Genomic DNA, 18,308 nt, shown 5'->3' on the forward strand with positions numbered 1-18,308 from the left:
ATTTACTAGGGATTTCAAAACAGTCATATCCAAATTCTGTCATAATTGTTGGAATAGTTTTACAAAAAGACATCCCTTCAGGGGTGCCTGGGTGGCTCAGATGGTTAATTAAGCGTCTACCTTCGGCTCAGGTCATGATCTCCAGGTCTTGGGGCTCCCGGCTCAGTGGGGAGTCTGCTTCTCCCTCTGCCTCCCCCCTGCTCCTGCTCGCGCACTTCCTCTCTCAAATGAATAAATAAAATCTTAAAAAAAAAAAAAAAGACATCCCTTCATCTTCTATTTCATTACCCTCTGATACAGTTCATAGAAAAACAGCAAGATAATGGATTCTTTTCCTATATTTATCATCTTCACTATAATGATTTGGTTTCCTATCATCCTGCAAAAGGGTGAACAATTAGTTACTTACACACTCACACCCCATTATGAACTCATGGATTTAAACATACTTACTGTTTATTAAATTATCCTTTTAATGCTCAAATTGTCCCAACTTTGGCCTGACAACTTGGCCTCTGAGTCCTTTTGACATTACCCTGATAGTGTTTCTTGGCTTCTTGCTATATGATAAGTTGTTCAGGTTCACCTTGTACATTTCCTGCCCCAGATCTGGAATCAGCCATTTCTTCAAACTCTGGTTGTTTTCCATGGGAAATGGTATTTTAAGATCTAAGTGGTAGGAGTGTACATTGCTATAAGATTGGTCCATTGTTTCTAGATCTTTTCAATGGATAGGGATAGTAAATCACCTCAAGAGTTCATACTGATAGCTCCTACTCAAATTCCTGGCTAAAGGGTTTTTAACTTCTTCTGTATCACATCTGTACCTCCTATCTGCCACAAAAAAAAAAAAAAAAAAAAAATCTGGTTCTCAAGGACACAGGCCATGAGAGTATTAGAAATCCCATAATTACTCAGTTGCTTTACAGTCAACAGATTTGAAGTCCCGGGTAAATTAGCATACTTCCCCCTTTCCTTCTACACAGCGGGCTACAAGAAGATAATATATAAACACGTGTCATCAGTCACTTCAGAAGACAGAAGTTTCCCTTGTGTAGCCCAAAGATGGATACGTGTCCCAGAAGCTTTGTGCAGTCGCCAGGCTGGAAGGTGGGGTGGGGGAGAGGGAGGACAGGGTTAGCCAGAAAAGGAAAAAGGTGCTCTCCTCTCCTCTCTAGCCTAGCCCGCCCTCTAGTGGAGATGCTAATGAGCAGGAAACAGCCAGAGGCGGGTCAGACAGAAAGTCAACTAGCTGACATTTACTTAGCAATCACTAGGACAGGTCCTAAAATGGGTGCAAAAGGTAGAAAAGCTCTTTGTGGCTTTAAGTGGCTTCCAGTGTAGCTGGGAAAAGCATAAGCTGCCCAAATGAAAAGCACTTTACAAAATGTCACCAAGCAACATGCCAAATTTCAAAATCATGACAGGGAAGGTCAATAGAGTTTCTCAAAATGACTTAATTATAATTATTTTAAAAGAAAAGCTATTTTCTTTCAAGGGAACACATAGTATATCCTAAGATATAAACGCTCATGTACATTTAAAAAGTATTATAGGGGTGCCCGGGTGGCTCAGGTCATGCTTTGATCATACTATACCTTTGTCATTAGTTCATGCAGGGCCTTCCCCATTTTATTATTTGCTTAATGACATAATGAACCTGGATTTTTTAGACCTTTTTAAAAAATATTTTATTTATTTATTTGATAGAGACAGACACAGTGAGAGAGGGAACACAAGCAGGGAGAGTGGGAGAGGGAGAAGCAGGCTTCCTGCCGAGCAGGGAGCCCGATGCAGGGAGCCCGATGCAGGGAGCCCGATGCAGGGAGTCCGATGCAGGGAGCCCGATGCAGGGAGCCCGATGCAGGGCTCGATCCCAGGGTCCCGGGATCATGACCTGAGCCGAAGGCAGACGCTTAACGACTAAGCCACCCAGCCGCCCCTTTTTAATGGGGAACTGAAACCATATTATTTTTGCATCCATCACAACATGCCACCAGAAGAACTGACCATCTTTTTAAAAAACCTACCAGGGCGCCTGGTGCCTCAATCGTTGGGTGTCTGCCTTCGGCTCGGGTCGTGATCCCAGAGTCCTGGGATCGAGCCCCGCATCAGGCTTCCTGCTCAGCGGGAAGCCTGCTTCTCCCTCTCCCACTCCCCCTGCTTGTGCTCTCTCTCTCTCTCTCTCTCTCGCTGTGTCTCTCTCTGTCAAATAAATAAATAAAATCTTAGAAAAAATAAAATAAAAATTAAAAACCGACCAATGAAACTTGCACAATTTCCCATGGCATAAAAATAGAAGACTGCATCATTCTAATGATATGTCTGTGTCTACCATATGGACCTTAATTTATATAACCAATATCCTCCAGTACTGTAGTATATTGGGCCTATTTGTTTCCAGTGTTTTACTATTATCACTAATTGCTATGCTGAACATAAATCTTAAGGCTCGATTTAGCATATAAGGTCCCAGCTAGATTCCTGAAGTGGTGCCACTGGGTCATAAGTGGCACTGGTGCCACTGATAGAGACAAAGTTTCCCCCAGATAAGAAATTCTCCTGGGAAAGTGCAAAGGTGGAAAAAGCACAGACTTTATAAGCATATTTGCTTGGCAGAAGTAACATAAAATGAGGCTGATTAAAAAAAAAAAAAAAAGACAACCAGGTTTGGAAGTTTGTATTTGAAACAATAACGATACTGAAAACCACCTGAAGGTTAAGAACTAAATGCTATTGGAGAAAAATATTTCCAGCAGATCAACTAGGAGAGGCAAGAAGTAATGAAAATTTGATTTTGGGTGGTGACGGTGAAAACAACTTCCAACTAATTAAAGAATCTCTAAGACTCGAAGAACTGTATTTAAAGGGCAAACAGGAGGGAAAGATTTTGTTTGTTTTAATGATTTCAGATTTTCCAGGCTGGATAACCCAGAAACCACGGAATCCTAAAGTCTCAATAAATGTCACAGGGAAACTGACAGTAAGTTACCTAACCATGAGAGGTGGGTGACCGGCAGAACCGACTACATAATTAGTAGAGCCCAGAGCAAGACGAAAATGCGGGGTGCTGGTTCAAATATTAAGAATTTCATACGGCGATAGCAGGACATTAAACCAAACATGGGGCCCTTCTAAGCGCAGAGCCCTGCACAGATCGTACGCCCATATGAGGCCAGCTCTAGTGACCAGAGACGGTAAGCTCGGCTCTAGATGTCTGACCACACCCTCGCCCTCCCAGGGAGGGTGAGCGGCAGGAGAGCCCAGGGGAACTAAGCGCCCTCGCACGCATCCCTGATCTTAGATTGCCCCTGGAAGAGCTCGCAACACTTCTAAGAGTGTGGACTGGAAGCGCTGAGGTGCCTTTGCACCAGGGCTTTTGCACTCGGCGCGGCGAAGTCACTCGACCTCCAGCCTAGGAGAGGATCCCGAGACGTGGCAAGACCTGGCCTTGGACTTAGCGGGTTACTCATAAACCCGGAGGAGGTACGAGGCGGCATTCGTGCACTCCCCGGACAAGTGGCCCGAAGCTGAGAGGCCCGCCAAAGACCGAGGGTCTAGGGAAGGTCTGCAAATCCCGGAGAGCGGAGGGGCGTTAAGGACAACAGACGGAACCGGAAAGGCCCCTAAAGACCCTGCGTGTATTAGGGAGCGTCTGCAAAGACCGCAGAGGGAATCCAGGGGTCATCTAAAAAGTTGCCAAAGCAGCTAAGGAGTGGTCTAGAAAGGGCAGTCCCCACAAAACAAGGCTTCCGGAAGCTAAACCCGGAAGGGAGGGTGTGGAGGACTGGATCCCCATCTGTGACGTGAACACATCCCAAAGGCGCCGGTCATCCCTTAGGGCAGGACCGACAGAAGCTGCAGCCAGCAAAATAAAGGAAGGCTGAAACCGGGGGGCGGGGGGGGAGGAGAAAGAGAGGCCCTTAGAGATCGTCTGGAAATTGCGAAGCCAAAAGAACTTGAGGGGCCGACAGGAAATTGCATCCTTCGCTAAGACACCTCCAGGTAGCGAACCACCAATTTCTTTTGTAAGCCCCGCCCCTCACCCATTAAGCGTAGTTCTCTTGTCTCTGATTCAGGAAACAGCCGGCTCCCCACTTACTCCTCCCAACTGGGAGCAAACGCCCCTCCTCGGTCGCGCGCTTTCTCCTCCCCTCCCATCCCTCACGCACTTTCTCCCGCCCACCTGTCTATCACTGTGCTCAGCTGTCCAGTTAGCTGGCCAAGGGGGCGGGGCCGTCAGAGGCAACGCGTGACGTTCGCAGTCCTCCGGCCGGGAAGCCAGGAGATGCATGACGAAGGAGGCGCGTGACGGAGGAGCGGTTGGCCAGCGCCGCGGTGTAAACAAGGCCTCGCGCCGCTGCGGGTCCTGCGACCGCTCCTGGCCGGTGGGTGGTCTCGCGCGGGGCAGTAACCGCCGGCTTCAGTGGGAGGGGCTTCTCGGCTTCCCCCCTGCCTCCCCCACTTGGCGTACACACCCCCGGCACACCACGTGGGCGTGAGGCGAGAAAGGAGGGGGTGTTAGGCCGAATTCTAACTTCATTGGTTGTCGCTGCTGCTGGCTTTCGCAAAGGAGCGCTCTGATTGGTCGGTAAGGGGGGGCGTCGGGGGTCTCAGAGCCCTAAGGCTTCTGATTGGCTAGATAAGATAAGCTAATGAGGCGCTTTCTTCCGCGAGGGGTTTTGATTGGTCGGCCAGAGAGGTTACCTGGCCCACCCACCCCTCCAGGGACTTTGATAGGTGAGTTTGAGGTAGAAAACTGAGAAATTCCTCTTCAAAGGATTCTCATTGGTGAACTAGGGTAGCGCCCTAAGCTTCACTCTGATTTTTTTTTGCTTCACAGGATTGGGGAAGGTTTGTGTTCCTGAAGCCTTGGGAATTGTCACAGGCTACAGAGAAGGGATTTCAGTCTCTAGGAAGGGTCGCACTCCAAGAGATAGCTACCGCTCTATCTGGGGAGACCCTGGTGTTTCTAGAGCAGGCTTTGCTTTCACCAAACCCAAGGAGGTGACAGGAGGAGTCCCTGCACAGGACCTAATGATGCTGTGACCAGAAGATGGGATCACGGAACAGCAGCAGTGCAGGAACTGGGTCCGGAGACCCCTCCGAGGGCTTGCCCCGAAGAGGGGCTAGCCTGCGTCGGAGCGAGGAAGAAGAAGAGGAGGATGAAGATGTGGATCTGGCCCAGGTACTGGCCTATCTCCTCCGCAGGTAACTTACCCTCCGATGTGTCCCCACCAGGGACCACCACAGTCCCTTGATCCCAACTCCAGGCAGGGAGGTTACAGAGGATAGGGAATGGGATTAGCCCAGACCAGCTGTTCTGTTTGAGCTTCCCTTCTGGACACTCATGGCACTCAGCTCAATACCCAATAAGAGTAGTTCTTAATTAGGGAGGGTCATGAAGACAATTCGCTTTTGTGTTTGAATGGACTGTTCAGGGGGGCCTCTCTAGCTAAGACTACACAAGTGTAATCTATTTCCCAAGGAAGTAAAAAAATGAAGACGTTACTGTGATGGAAAAGGCGTGATGTGGGGGGTAAGGAGAAGAGCTGGGGAGATGGGTGTTGAACTGTGGAGAAGTTACTGACATGTGATACGAAGCCATGTGGATTTACTTGAAAAACAAGTTTAAATTAACCTAACTCTAACCCTGTTCTTGAGGAAAGTGACCACCACCCATAATTGACTGGAAAGGTGTGCCATTTGACTCTGTTTTCTTAGCTGTGGCTTCTTGGGCCGAAGACAAGCCTGGGGATCCCTTTAGAATACTGTGTTCTATGCTGGACTCCTCAGGCAGAGGCTCAGAAGGAAATGCTCTCCGAATATTTAGTCCTCTAGGAAGTCAGCTGAGTAGGTCTGTCAACCTCCATGGAATGTTGGTGTTCTCTACATCTGCTATAAGCATGAAAATTCATTTCCTACCATGTCTTATAGGAGACTGAAAATAACAGCCAAGGTCTAGTCAGCCTGAAACTTCAAAATGGGGACAGTATGAGGGTTTGAGGAGCAGGTAGTCTTAAGAGCTGAATAGCCATTGACTCTGAATTTGGTTGGCTTGGGGAAGGGATCCTCCCTTTTATCATGGGCATCTCTCCACAGAGGCCAAGTGAGGTTGGTGCAGGGTGGAGGTGCAGCAAATTTACAACTCATCCAGGCCCTCTCGGACTCGGAGGAAGAGCATGACAGTGCCTGGGATGGTCGTCTGGGGGACCGATACAACCCACCCGGTAAGAGGAAAGGCAGACTGAGACCCTAACATTGGAAGACTTTCATTAAAAACCCTTTTTCTGTTTTTTGCAAGAACAGTAGGTGAAGTTGAAAGAAGGTGAGATAATTCAGGGAACGAGGGAGTCTCTGCAGCCCCAGTCTATTCAGCTGCATAGCTGGCGGGAGCATAGTTCTGGGACTGGAAGACCTAGGGTGGAACTTCTCCTTGGTACTCACAGTGGATGCAACCCCTGACACCCGAGAGCTGGAATGCAATGAGATCAAGACCCAAGTGGAATTGGCCACAGGGCGGCTGGGGCTCAGGCGGGCAGCCCAGGAGCAGAGCTTTCCTCAGATGCTGCACCAGGTAAGCCTCTCCACCTCCAACCAGCCTGGCAGCAGGCCTCTCGAGGTAGCCAGAAGCTCTCCCTGCCCCAGAGGAGAGGAAAGTAAACCTTCCAAGGAAGCCTCAAGTGCTGGAGCTGGAGAGTGCTTAGCCAGCCTGCATCGGCATTTGGTGGGACTTACGAGTGTGTGCGATGTCCATTTCTGTAGCAAGAGCAATATCTTTGGAGGAGGGGGCTTGGTGCGGCTGAAGGGGCCCTCCGTTTCTGCTAGCAATATTCCCCAATCCCTTCCTTTAGAGAGAACGGGGCCTCTGCCACCGGGGAAGCTTCTCCCTTGGAGAACGGTCTCGAATGATGTCTCAGTGAGTATGGGGCTTGGTGGAGAGACTCTAAGGGCCAGATAGGTCTTATCCCTTAAATGTTGAAGGGACAGGTGTTAAGAGGATCCTCAGGGATATTAAAGTTAGGTCGAATGGGGTCAAAGCTTGAGAGGAAACAAACTGGAAAAGTGTAGAAATTGAGAGAACGATTGAATGAATGAAAGAGAAGGGATCGTACCCCAAGCCAAAAGGGAAGTCCACCCTTGTACTCACACCCAGCTCTGTTAGGATTCTGCTAACCGGGACGTTCCTCGTCCTCTGCTCCCTTTACCTTCACTTTCCCTCTGCTTTCCCAGCTTCTTGCCCAATGATCTGGGCTTCACTGATACCTACTCTCAGAAGGCTTTCTGCGGCATCTACAGCAAAGATGGTCAGATCTTCATGTCTGCTTGTCAAGGTACCAGACCCTGGTCCTACAAAGTGCCCCAGAACAAGGAACATACCCCCTGACGGAGACTAGCAAGCCTCAGACCCAGGGAACTCAGACCCTGGGTTAGGGATGCTTAGCCAGAACACGTTTCCCATGATCAAGGGAAGATTCCACAGACGTACAGAGGAAGGAGGTCAGATCTAGAGAGGATACAAGGAGGGGGTTCCCTAATTCTGCCTGATCCCCACTTACCCAGACCAGACGATCCGACTGTATGACTGCCGGTACGGCCGCTTTCATAAATTCAAGAGCATCAAGGCCCGGGACGTGGGCTGGAGCGTCCTGGATGTGGCCTTCACCCCTGATGGCAACCACTTCCTATACTCCAGCTGGTCTGATTACAGTGAGTATGCCCAAGAATTCCACTGGCTCTCCAGCCCAGGACCCGAAGCCTCCAAATGCCCATGTTCTCTGTGCCAGGACTCCACGCCTTTTCCTGGGAAGATCACTCCCAGGGTCTGACACCCTTGCCCTTTGTTCCGTTTCCTGCCTAGCTTCACTTCCACCCTCCTTCCCCCAGCCCTGAAAGATACCTTGTTTCTCTTGCCTCTCTTAGTTCATATCTGCAACATCTACGGGGAGGGAGACACTCACACTGCCCTGGATCTAAGGTACTGGCTTCCCTCTGGGCAGACTCATCAGAAACTTCTCAAGGAAGGCTCTCCAGGAGCAAACCTCGTGAACTGGAACTCCTGCTTAGAGGGAAAAGTACACTGGTTGCAAGTGTCTCTGTGTGGATTCCTGGGAGGGAAGGCACCCATCCTTGTCAGCCAGAGGACCAGGGTAAAACAGATGGTTGCAGGATTATTTCGGGGTTCTCATGGAGGTGACTCACATTCTGGGACGTGTTGGCAGGACTTCTTTTTCCCCTCAGAAGTACACCTTACAATCCTCATCAGATTCTGTGTAGATTAACAGAGGCTGAGGGAGGTCCACTTAATCCAGCTCCTTCTTTGCTCTTTTCAGGCCAGACGAGCGTCGCTTTGCAGTCTTTTCCATTGCTGTCTCCTCAGATGGACGGGAAGTGCTAGGAGGGTGAGTACGGTAGGGGATGTAGCCCTCAATCAGTGAGCTAGGAGTCCTCCCGGAGACCAGCTCTGATCTCACAGAGACTGTACTGGACACTGCTATCCAGGCAGCTATGGAGAACAGCCAGCCCTTTTCCAAGGTCAGCGTTTATGAACTGCTTCACCTCTTGCTCACCGTTTCCCCAGCATGAGATGGAGGGTCTCAAACCTCCTTGCAAACATAGCTAACTTTTTTCCCACCTCCTGTGGAAAAAGAGACCAGGGCTTGCCCCTCAGCGGGACTTTGCAACAGGGACTCTCCAGAGCATACGTAGCATTGGTCCTCTCAGTTCTGGCTCCAGGACCCTCTTTATGCCTTCCCTTTCAGGGCCAATGATGGCTGTCTCTATGTCTTTGATCGAGAACAGAACCGGCGCACCCTTCAGGTATTTGCTCCTGAGACTCAGAGCCTCTGCCTCCTGGTCCGTGGCCTATTAGAAGACTGAGAGAGAGAGAGGTCCTAGGTATTCTGGCTTCCTGCTTCCCTAGATTGAGTCCCATGAGGATGATGTGAACGCAGTGGCCTTTGCTGACATAAGCTCCCAGATCCTGTTCTCTGGGGGTGATGATGCCATCTGCAAAGTGTGGGATCGACGCACCATGCGGGAGGACGACCCCAAGCCTGTGGGTGCACTGGCTGGACACCAGGATGGCATTACCTTCATTGACAGCAAGGTGAGCAGGGAAGCAGACCTGCACGGCCAGGTTACAGGTGTCCAGGAGCAGTCAAGGGGGCTGAGCGTGGGAACTCCCCAAGCTCCTTATTAGTTCAGGTTTGCAAGAGCTGGAGTTTAGGGAAGGGGTTTAAGCCAAGAAACATGAGATCCTTCTGTATTCATCAGTCCTCACGGATCAGGGCAGGGCTTTCTGTAGAAGGAAAGACAATTAATCCAGGATAGAATTGGAGGCCCAGCCAGTGCCCTGGGCAAAGAAGGGGAAACCTAGCCAGGGGGTGGGTTCTATGGTAGAAAAACCTGTGACGAGCTCGCCTGGATGAAGAAAGAGGCAAGGTAAGTCAGAGGACTGGCATTCTTACCTCTCATCTGGAGAAGCAGACCTAGAGGGACAGACACCAGTGTTCACAAGCTCTGACACCTTGTTATCCATCTGGGGATTCACAGGGTGATGCCCGCTATCTCATCTCCAACTCCAAAGACCAGACCATCAAGCTCTGGGACATCCGACGCTTTTCTAGTCGGGAAGGCATGGAGGCCTCACGGCAGGCTGCCACACAGCAAAACTGGGACTACCGCTGGCAGCAGGTGCCCAAAAAAGGTGAGCAGAGAAGGGAGAACCCAAGATCCGGAGAGTAAAGAGTCAGGGGTGGCAGTTCAGATATCTGACCCCTGGTAAGGCCTGGCATGGGCACAGTGGATGTGACTGTAGCCTGGGGCCCTCCCCCCCCACGCCCCCTTGCCAGGTGTTAACTCTATGTTTGTCAAACGGTGGGGAGTGTCGGGGGTTTCCAGGGCTGGGGGCTGGGGTCACTCAGAACCAACTAAGACAAAAGCATTTCAGTATCTTCACAACCAGCAGAGCTGTGTTGGTGAATATTAGGTGGAGAAAGAGCCACCCATTGGAGATTGAAAAGGTGGCCATCGGTGAGCATCGATCTTTGCTCAGGACTAATGGTACAGGAGAATCCAGGCTCCCTAACCTAGGGCTCTATGTGCATCCCTCCCAGCCTGGCGGAAACTGAAGCTCCCAGGGGACAGCTCCTTGATGACCTACCGGGGCCACGGGGTGCTGCACACCCTCATCCGCTGCCGATTCTCGCCCACCCATAGCACCGGCCAGCGGTTCATCTACAGCGGCTGCTCTACCGGCAAAGTGGTCGGTAAGGATCGTATCAGAACAGGGGCCTGGGAGAGGCACCAGTGTGTCTTTGGCATTTTACCTGTAACCACCGGTAAGCGCCGTAAAAATCCCAGTGGTGACTATGAGTGAAATTTAATTTAGCGTAGAGCAGGTTAGGCTTCAGCAGAGAAAGAAAACCTTGTATTCATCAGCATTGTAAATTAAGAAAGGGAAGGTAGAATTCTAGTCAGTAAATATAATAGATTGCCAGAAATACACTCAGCTCTGTTTTGTAGCCAGTCGAGGAAAGAAAGAGATGGCAGATGAAGGTAGGGGGGGATGGGGACAAAAAGACCACAGCTCGGAGTAAGGGACATGCGGCCGCTAAAGCAGGAAGCGTGTACAGAAAGACACAGAAACACACCTCCAGCCATAAGGAGCCTAAGCCACTGCCATAGTTAGGGAGGCACCGCAAGGAGCCCTGCTCGGAAAGAGAGAAAGATGCGCCCCCGTCCAGATGAGGAAGAGCAGGTTCGGACTTCTAAGCAGACAGCCCATTGTTCACTTTTGCGGGGCCTTCCATGTCTTATGGGTTTCTTAGAAAACTGCTGTAAAGAGCTTTAAAACCACATTGTGCTTTCTTAACTGTAGACCCTGTGACATTTAGCTAAGGGCCAGGGAGAGATACCCAAGCTCTGCTAGGCTGCACACTGAACCCGAGGTAGGGGAAAAGGGAACTGCAGCATCCTCTGGTGTGGTTGCTCCCCTGTGAAAGCGGGAAAGTTGCCTGAGAGGCAATAAGCAGTGCAGCTCAGGAACCGTGAGGGGTGCTTAGAAGGTGCCCTGGCTGCCCCTTTTCCACTCTGGCCGTCCCTGGACAGTGTACGACCTCCTCAGCGGCCACATCGTGAAGAAGCTGACCAACCACAAGGCCTGTGTGCGTGACGTCAGCTGGCATCCCTTTGAGGAAAAGATCGTCAGCAGTTCGGTGAGGCTGCGAGGGGCGGGGCGGGGGACCAGCGCGTGCCCGGGACTTTGACCGAGGCGGGGCCGCACCCCTGACTGCTTGCCCCCTTCTGCCCCGCAGTGGGACGGCAACCTGCGTCTCTGGCAGTACCGCCAGGCTGAGTACTTCCAGGACGACCTGCCAGAGTCTGAGGAACCTCCCCGCGCCCCTGCCCCAGTGCCCCACCCCTCTACAGCCTTTTCCTCGCCCCAGTAGATCTGATCTCCAGCCCCGTCCACGGGTGAGCCTCTGACAAGCTCTCTGCCTCTTCCTGCCTTTCTCCCTTTTGGGAGACCTTTGGGGAGTCACTGGCATTGGACAGGGAGACCCACAAGCCCAGGCTTTCGGGCCCTCGCTGAGCCCTGGAAGATCCTCCCCAAGGGGCAGAGTGGTCTCCTCATGCGCTCACACCCAGTTGGCTTGGTTCTCTATCTCTGGCCAGAGCCCAAAGGACTGCTGTTATCTGAGGTGTGGCCCTTTGTCAGCAGGAGAACTGTCCTGAGTGTTTTTAATCATGTGTGGATGTAAGTGTTAGCTCCTAGAGTAGATGTCAGGTCTGAACTGAGCTGCCAGCTGGGCCCATTGCCCTGGCCTGTGTGTTGAGGACTAGACTGGCCGGTTAGGCCAGGTATCCCGGCCATTATTCCAGAGGTCCTGAAGGCTAGAGCTCTAGCCTTTTTGGAGAAGGTGGGATGAGTAAGGCATGTCCTCAGCACCCTCCTGGGGTGGGAATTATGTTTTCTCCCTCTCTGTCTGGGTCTTTGGGGTGGGACAGGCTGTGGTGTGAGAGGCTCCATGTGGCCCCACACAGGGCAGGCCTTCCCTCCCAGACTGTTCCTTCATGCTGGAGGCCAGCAGCTGCAAGGAGAGATGTTGAAGTAGGACTCCTTCGTCCTCTCACTGGCTTTGGCTCCCTCAATAAATTCTCTGTGGGAACCTGGCTCAGTGTCTGTCTCTGTCTCTTTTTCCTATCTGAGGTCTTTTATCCTCTCCCTTCAAGAAAATAGTCTTGACAAAGCCTTCAGATATGCTTCTCTGTGGGGGAAAATCCCCCTTTGATGCCCCCAAGATGAAGAGAAATACCAAAATCATTTGTTAACTGAGCTCTGCAACAGACAACTCCCTCACTGAACTTAGAAACTTGTAGCAAGTAGAAATCAAGGTAGCAGGGAGTGAGCGCAGTTTAGATTAGAGCCTGGAACACCCACATCAGCTTTGTTCTGGGGATGGCCTTGGCGTTGGTCCAGTCTATGAGAAGAAGCAGCCCAGAACCGGAGAGAACCTGGTGGGCACTGACTCGGGGCCCCATCTGGGTGCTTCACACCCAGGACCTCATCCACCCTCCCAGCCACACTTTGTACAGGTGAGGAAATGGCAGCGTGCACAGATCAGGCGACATGCCCCAGAGCAAAGCCGTGGTGTGGTCCGTAGGGGAGTTGGTCAGGCTTCACATCCAGCTCTGATCGCTCCGTCCCCATGACATTTCATTATCCCTAATGCAATTTTCGAACCAGGATGCACACCTCCAGGGGTTCTCAAAAACACAGCCAGGGGTAAAAGGGATACCTCTTTCACAGCAAAACAGGTAGTTTTAAAAGAATAGATTGTCCAGCTGCCCAGCCTACATGTGTTCTCTTTGCTCTGGTCTGCCTCATGTGAAACTAGCATGCCAGTCTCCCTGCCCACTGGCCCGCCTTGTTCCCCTTCTGCCACTTCAACCCAGACATGCCACCCATCTCATCCAGAACCTGTATTACCTCCAGGGTGCCAGAATTAGAAGCAAATTAAAATTGTTAACATCCTCAAAGCCTCTTTTATATTTTTTTGAAGATTTTTATTTATTTGTTGGAGAGAGAGAGAGCGCGCACAAGCAGAGGGAGTGGCAGACAGAGGGAGAAGCAGAATCCCCGCTGAGCAAGGAGCCTGATGCGGGACTCCATTCCCGAGATCATGACCTGAGCTGAAGGCAGACCCCTAACTGACTGAGTCACCCAGGCGCCCCTCAAAGCCTTCTTTAATCAAGGCCCCAAGTACCATCCATTTTTCTAATTAAGAGTTGCATTTCCAATACAATTTGAGTTTATTATTATCACAATGTGTGAAATCTTTGCTATACTAATTATATATTTTGTACTACTAACAATTATTATGAGAAATCTATCCAGAAAAAAAATGTTTAAACTTCTAGGGCCTTATGATCACAGGAAATACTTAAAAATTAAGTTTCAGGGTTGCCTGGGTGGCTCAGTCAATTAAGCAGCCAACTCTTGGTTTTGGCTCAGGTCATGATCTCCCAGGAGTCTTCTTGGGATACTCTCCCTCTCCCTCTACCCCTCCCCCTGCTTGTGTGCCTGCCCTCTCTCTCTAAGATAAATGGGTAAATCGTTAAAAAAAAAAAAAATTAAGTTTCGGGGCGCCTAGGTGGCTCAGTTGTTAAGCGTCTGCCTTCTGCTCAGGTCATGATCCCAGGGTCCTGGGATCGAGCCTCGCATTGGGCTCCCTGCCCTGCGGGGGGCCTGGTTCTCCCTCTCCCACTCCCCCTGCTTGTGTTCCCTCTCTCGCTGTCTCTCTCTCTGTCAAAAAATAAATGAAAAAATCTTAAAAAAAAAAATTAGGGTCGCCTGGGTGGCTCAGTTGTTAAGCGTCTGCTTAGGTCATGATCCCAGTATCCTGGGATCGAGCCCTGCATCAGGCTCCCTGCTCCACAGGAAGCCTGCTTCTCCCTCTCCCACTCCCCCTGCTTGTGTTCCCTCTCTTGCTCTGTCTCTCTGTCAAATAAATAAAATCTTTAAAATAAAAAAGTAAATAAAAATTAAGTTTCAAATTATATACTTTTTTTGGCAGACAAGTGTGATCAACAAAACGTTCAGGCGTAAAAACATTAGGATAACGTGTGGGGGAAATTTAATGGAAATATAATTTCTGACTATTAAGATCTTGTCACATGTTTTTTAAGTGGAAAATGGTAAGATACCTAATCACTGTAGTATTTAGATTCCATTGGGTATATTTAAAAGAAAGAGAGAGAGAATGCATTGGAAATTATGTCCTGCACAACTATTTAAAATTACAATGAAAAATTTTTTGTGGGGCTCCTGGATGGCTAAGTCAGTTGAGTGTCTACCTTTGGCTCAGGTCATGATCCTGGGGTCCTGGGATCCAGCCTGCTCAGCAGGGAATCTGCTGCTCCCTCTCCTTCTGCCCCTCCCCGCTACTCATGCTCTCTCTTTCTCTCAAATAAAGGAATCAAATCTTTAAAAAAATTTTTTTGTCAAAGATGTGTGAGGGGTTCTATAGGTCTTCCTGTTAGGGTCCATGAGCAGGAACTATGTTGAAGTATGGGCTTTAGGATCTGGAAGGAATCTGATTGAAGAATCCATCTTGATCGGTTTATGGATGTGGGCACTGAGGACCAAGGAGGATTATTTGATTTTCCCAAAGTCACACAGTTCAGCACCTAGGTGTACTTGCTTGCTCATTCCTTTCACTACTTCGTGGGCCTCCACTGTACTCTGAAATCCCACCACCAGTTCTGACGAATGAGGAAGGGTGACAAAAAAGGATCTCAGAACAGTTACTGAATAACAGGGACATCCCTTGGGTAGGTTGCTCTCTGCCTTGTGGCTCCAGCCCCAGGGGTCAGGCTGGGAGGCCAATGTGAGACTTAGGACCCAGGGTAACCGGTTGGAGGATACAACCTAAGGTTTTGATGGGTTTCAAGGTGGGGATTTTCCTTGTAGGGTCACCCCCACCCCCACCCCCATCCCCATCACATGAGCCTAATCTTTGGAGTCCTGAAAATCCAGCCTGGGCCACCACCATCTCTCATACAATACACCTTTCACAGGACACTTGAATTTCTTTTTTTTTAAGATTTTATTTATTTGACAGAGCAAGTGTGTGCATAGGAAGGGGGAGTGGCAGAGGCAGAGGGAGAAGCAGACTCCCCACTGAGCAGGGAGCCCGACATGGGACTCGATCCCAGGACCCTGGGATCATGACCTGAGCAGACACTTAACCAACTGAGCCACCCAGGCACCCCAGGACACTTGAGTTTCATCTGTTGGCCTTCATGATAACCGTACCAAAGAATGGTCCCATTAGATCTGATGTCTTGTGCATTATGTAACCACCATGGTTTACATAGGGTCAGAGAGCCACTCAGAGTCCCTCACACCAGACAGGGGCTGGGGCTGGGTCAAGCCCTAGGGTCATGGTGCACCTAAGTGGATACCCCTGCTGGTGTGCTCCCCCCAGCGTAACTTGGACATGGTGCATGCACAGCCATCTTGTGCATCCTGCAGTGTGGGATCTTGTGCTCAGAATTTAGGAGAGGGGTTGGATCACACTGATGATGAGGCAGACACAGATTTTTTTTTTTTTAAGATTTTTATTTATTTATTTGAGAGAGAGAGAGAGCACATGAGAGGGGGGAGGGTCAGAGGGAGAAGCAGGCTCCCCGCCGAGCAGGGAGCCCAATGCGGGGCTCGATCCCGGGACTCCAGGATCATGACCTGAGCTGAAAGCAGTCGCTTAACCAACTGAGCCACCCAGGCGCCCAGACAGACTTTTTTTTAAATGGTTTCCAAGGTTTGGTTAGTTTGAATCTCCATGACCCCTGATTTCCCTGCGGAGCAAACATGGTAAGGTTGGGGTGGGGCGGGGGTGACTGGTTGACCCAATAGATGGGCAGGCCCAGGCAGGCTGTGGACAAAACACTGAACCACAGGCCTGGCCCTCCAACATGAACTTGAACATGGTTGGAGCTGGGGACACAGAGCTAAAAGGAAAGGACACAGGCCACTGTCAGGACACACAACCAAAGCTAGGACCCTGCTGACGTGGCAGCCCTCCGCCCTGGCCCCTTACTGCCCCCCACCCCTCTCCCCCGCCTGCCAGCTGCCACCAGGGCTCTGCCCTGTGTCTGCCACACCTGTCACTGCCCGTCCTTGTCCAGGGGGGGCCCCATCAGCCCCTCCTCAGCTACCCGGCACAGCAAGCGGGTAGTGGGGAGGGGAGGGAACATGGAGCGGGGGCCGGTGGTGGGGGCAGGGCTGGGGGCCGGGGCCCAAATCAGGGCGCTGCTAGGCTGCCTGGTCAGGGTGCTGCTCTGGGTGGCCTCTGCCTTGCTGTACTTTGGAAGTGAACAGGCCGCCCGCCTCCTGGGCAGCCCCTGCTTACGGCGCCTCTACCATGCCTGGTTGGCAGCAGTGGTCATCTTTGGGCCCCTTCTGCAGTTCCATGTCAACCCTCGGACTATTTTCGCCAGCCACGGCAACTTCTTCAACATGTGAGTCCACTGGAGGCTGTGGGCGCCGGCTCCCTGCACTCTGGGATCCCAGCTCCCTCCTCCAGGCTTCTGTGGTGCTGCCAGTCTGGACGCTAAAAATAGGCTAAGAGGTTGAGAAATTGGGAGGAGGGGGAGGGGAACAGAGTCCTAGGGTCCAGGGGAAATCAGGAGCAGGGCTGAAGAGGAAATACGGCTCCTCGAAGGCTGAATGGGCCTCTAAGGAGACGGCAAGGTTTAAGTGGCTGGGTGGGGGGCAGGGAAGAAAGGGAACCAGTGAGGATATGTAGGGTGGGGGACAGAGCAGGGATGGGAACACAGATGGGGTGGAAGATGGGGCGCAGGCGGGTCTCAGTAGCTAGTCTCCCTTCTTCTGTGCCCACAGAAAGTTTGTGAATTCGGCATGGGGCTGGACATGCACCTTCCTGGGGGGCTTCGTGCTGCTGGTGGTGTTCCTGGCTACGCGGCGTGTGGCCGTGACCGCCAGGCACCTGAGCCGGCTGGTGGTAGGGGCGGCAGTGTGGCGGGGGGCCGGCCGGGCCTTCCTGCTTATCGAGGACCTGACTGGCTCCTGCTTCGAGCCTCTGCCCCAAGGCCTGCTGCTGCACGAGCTTCCTGACCGCCGCAGCTGCCTGGCAGCTGGCCACCAGTGGCGGGGCTACACCGTCTCCTCCCACACCTTCCTGCTCACCTTCTGCTGCCTGCTCATGGCCGAGGAAGCCGCAGTGTTCGCCAAGTATCTGGCCCACGGGCTGCCAGCCGGGGCCCCCCTCCGCCTCGTCTTCCTGCTCAACGTGCTGCTGCTGGGCCTCTGGAACTTCTTGCTGCTCTGTACTGTCATCTATTTCCACCAGTACACCCACAAGGTGGTGGGTGCCGCGGTGGGCACCTTTGCCTGGTACCTCACCTATGGCAGCTGGTATCATCAGCCCTGGTCTCCAGGGAGCCCAGGCCACGGGCTCTTTCCTCGGCCCCACTCCAGCCGCAAGCATAACTGAAAGAAATAAAGGCAAACCTGGCCTACCTCGGGCTCTGCTCATCATTTGGTTGGGGGGACTCAGAAAGGGTGGGAAGGGTAAGAAGGGAGTCAGGCAGTCTCTCGCGCGTCCCTCAGCCATTCTTTGCTTGCTCTCCATCCTTCCTGCTGTCCTTTCAAGTCTCGCAGTCCTCGCAGACTTCAAGCTCTCTGGGGGTCTCAGATATCAAGGACCGGCAATGCCAGAGCAGGTAAGAGTGCCCGTCGGTATAGGCAGCACTCCTGCTAAGCAGGTGCTTCGTCTCCAGCCTGGTTGATTGGTTTTTTCTGCCTCCTTCACTGAATTCCCCCTTCCACCTTCCTTAAGGGCCTGCCTATCTGGGCACATTTACTTAATAGGTATTTATTGAGCCAAGCATAGTTCCATGCCTTGTGAATAAGGAAGACAAGGTTCCTGCTGTTTGGGGGCCGGTGGGATAATGGGGGAAGCAGATGAGAAACTCACAAATAACAGCAAACATTTCTTTTGCTCTTACTATGTTTCAGGCAGCGTTCTAAGTGTCTCTAAGCTCTTCCTATAAATCAAGACATTAAGCCCTCATAACAACAACACCACTATCAGGTGGGTTTGGTAACGTTTCTACTGTACAGTTGTGAAAACTGAGGCACAGAGGTTAAGTGGCTTGTTCACAGCTAGTAGATATCAAAGCCAGGATTATAAACCCAGGCAGTAAGGGTCCATTGTCTGTGCTCTAAACAGAGGACCAGCAACTACAGCCCTCCTGTGGCCAGATTTTGTATGGCCTGA

At 51.4% G+C, this 18,308-nt stretch overlaps 2 protein-coding genes across 8 annotated transcripts; both read left to right on the plus strand.

Moving 5' to 3' along the window:
• The first annotated feature begins 3,854 nt into the window (after positions 1-3,854).
• DCAF11 (DDB1 and CUL4 associated factor 11) lies at positions 3,855-12,177 on the plus strand. Of its 7 annotated transcripts, none has more exons than XM_045900576.3 (15): positions 3,855-4,005; positions 4,844-5,211; positions 6,103-6,230; positions 6,450-6,577; positions 6,855-6,919; positions 7,234-7,334; positions 7,564-7,710; positions 7,924-7,978; positions 8,334-8,402; positions 8,763-8,820; positions 8,924-9,109; positions 9,556-9,709; positions 10,119-10,271; positions 11,113-11,219; positions 11,319-12,177. In XM_045900576.3, exons 2-15 carry the CDS (start codon positions 5,057-5,059, stop codon positions 11,451-11,453), a joined length of 1,641 nt encoding a protein of 546 aa, XP_045756532.1. In that variant the 5' UTR covers positions 3,855-4,005; positions 4,844-5,056; the 3' UTR covers positions 11,454-12,177. The 7 variants fall into 7 exon arrangements, with proteins under 7 accessions (XP_045756532.1, XP_054369627.1, XP_045756531.1 ...); XM_054513652.1 differs by lacking the exon at positions 3,855-4,005 and adding an exon at positions 4,212-4,388; XM_045900575.3 differs by lacking the exon at positions 3,855-4,005 and adding an exon at positions 4,233-4,388 and having other exon boundaries at positions 5,005-5,211.
• Positions 12,178-15,721: 3,544 nt separating this feature from the next.
• On the plus strand, positions 15,722-17,547 carry FITM1 (fat storage inducing transmembrane protein 1). Its single transcript, XM_045901953.2, has 2 exons — positions 15,722-16,527; positions 16,910-17,547. The coding sequence occupies exons 1-2, from the start codon at positions 16,262-16,264 to the stop codon at positions 17,520-17,522; spliced, it is 879 nt and encodes a 292-aa protein (XP_045757909.1). The 5' UTR covers positions 15,722-16,261; the 3' UTR covers positions 17,523-17,547.
• Positions 17,548-18,308: the final 761 nt, after the last annotated feature.

Source organism: Mirounga angustirostris, unplaced genomic scaffold (assembly GCF_029215605.1).
Source record: "Mirounga angustirostris isolate CCGP_5_RB_7025 unplaced genomic scaffold, mMirAng1.0.hap1 SCAF_9, whole genome shotgun sequence".
NCBI lineage: Eukaryota > Metazoa > Chordata > Mammalia > Carnivora > Phocidae > Mirounga > Mirounga angustirostris.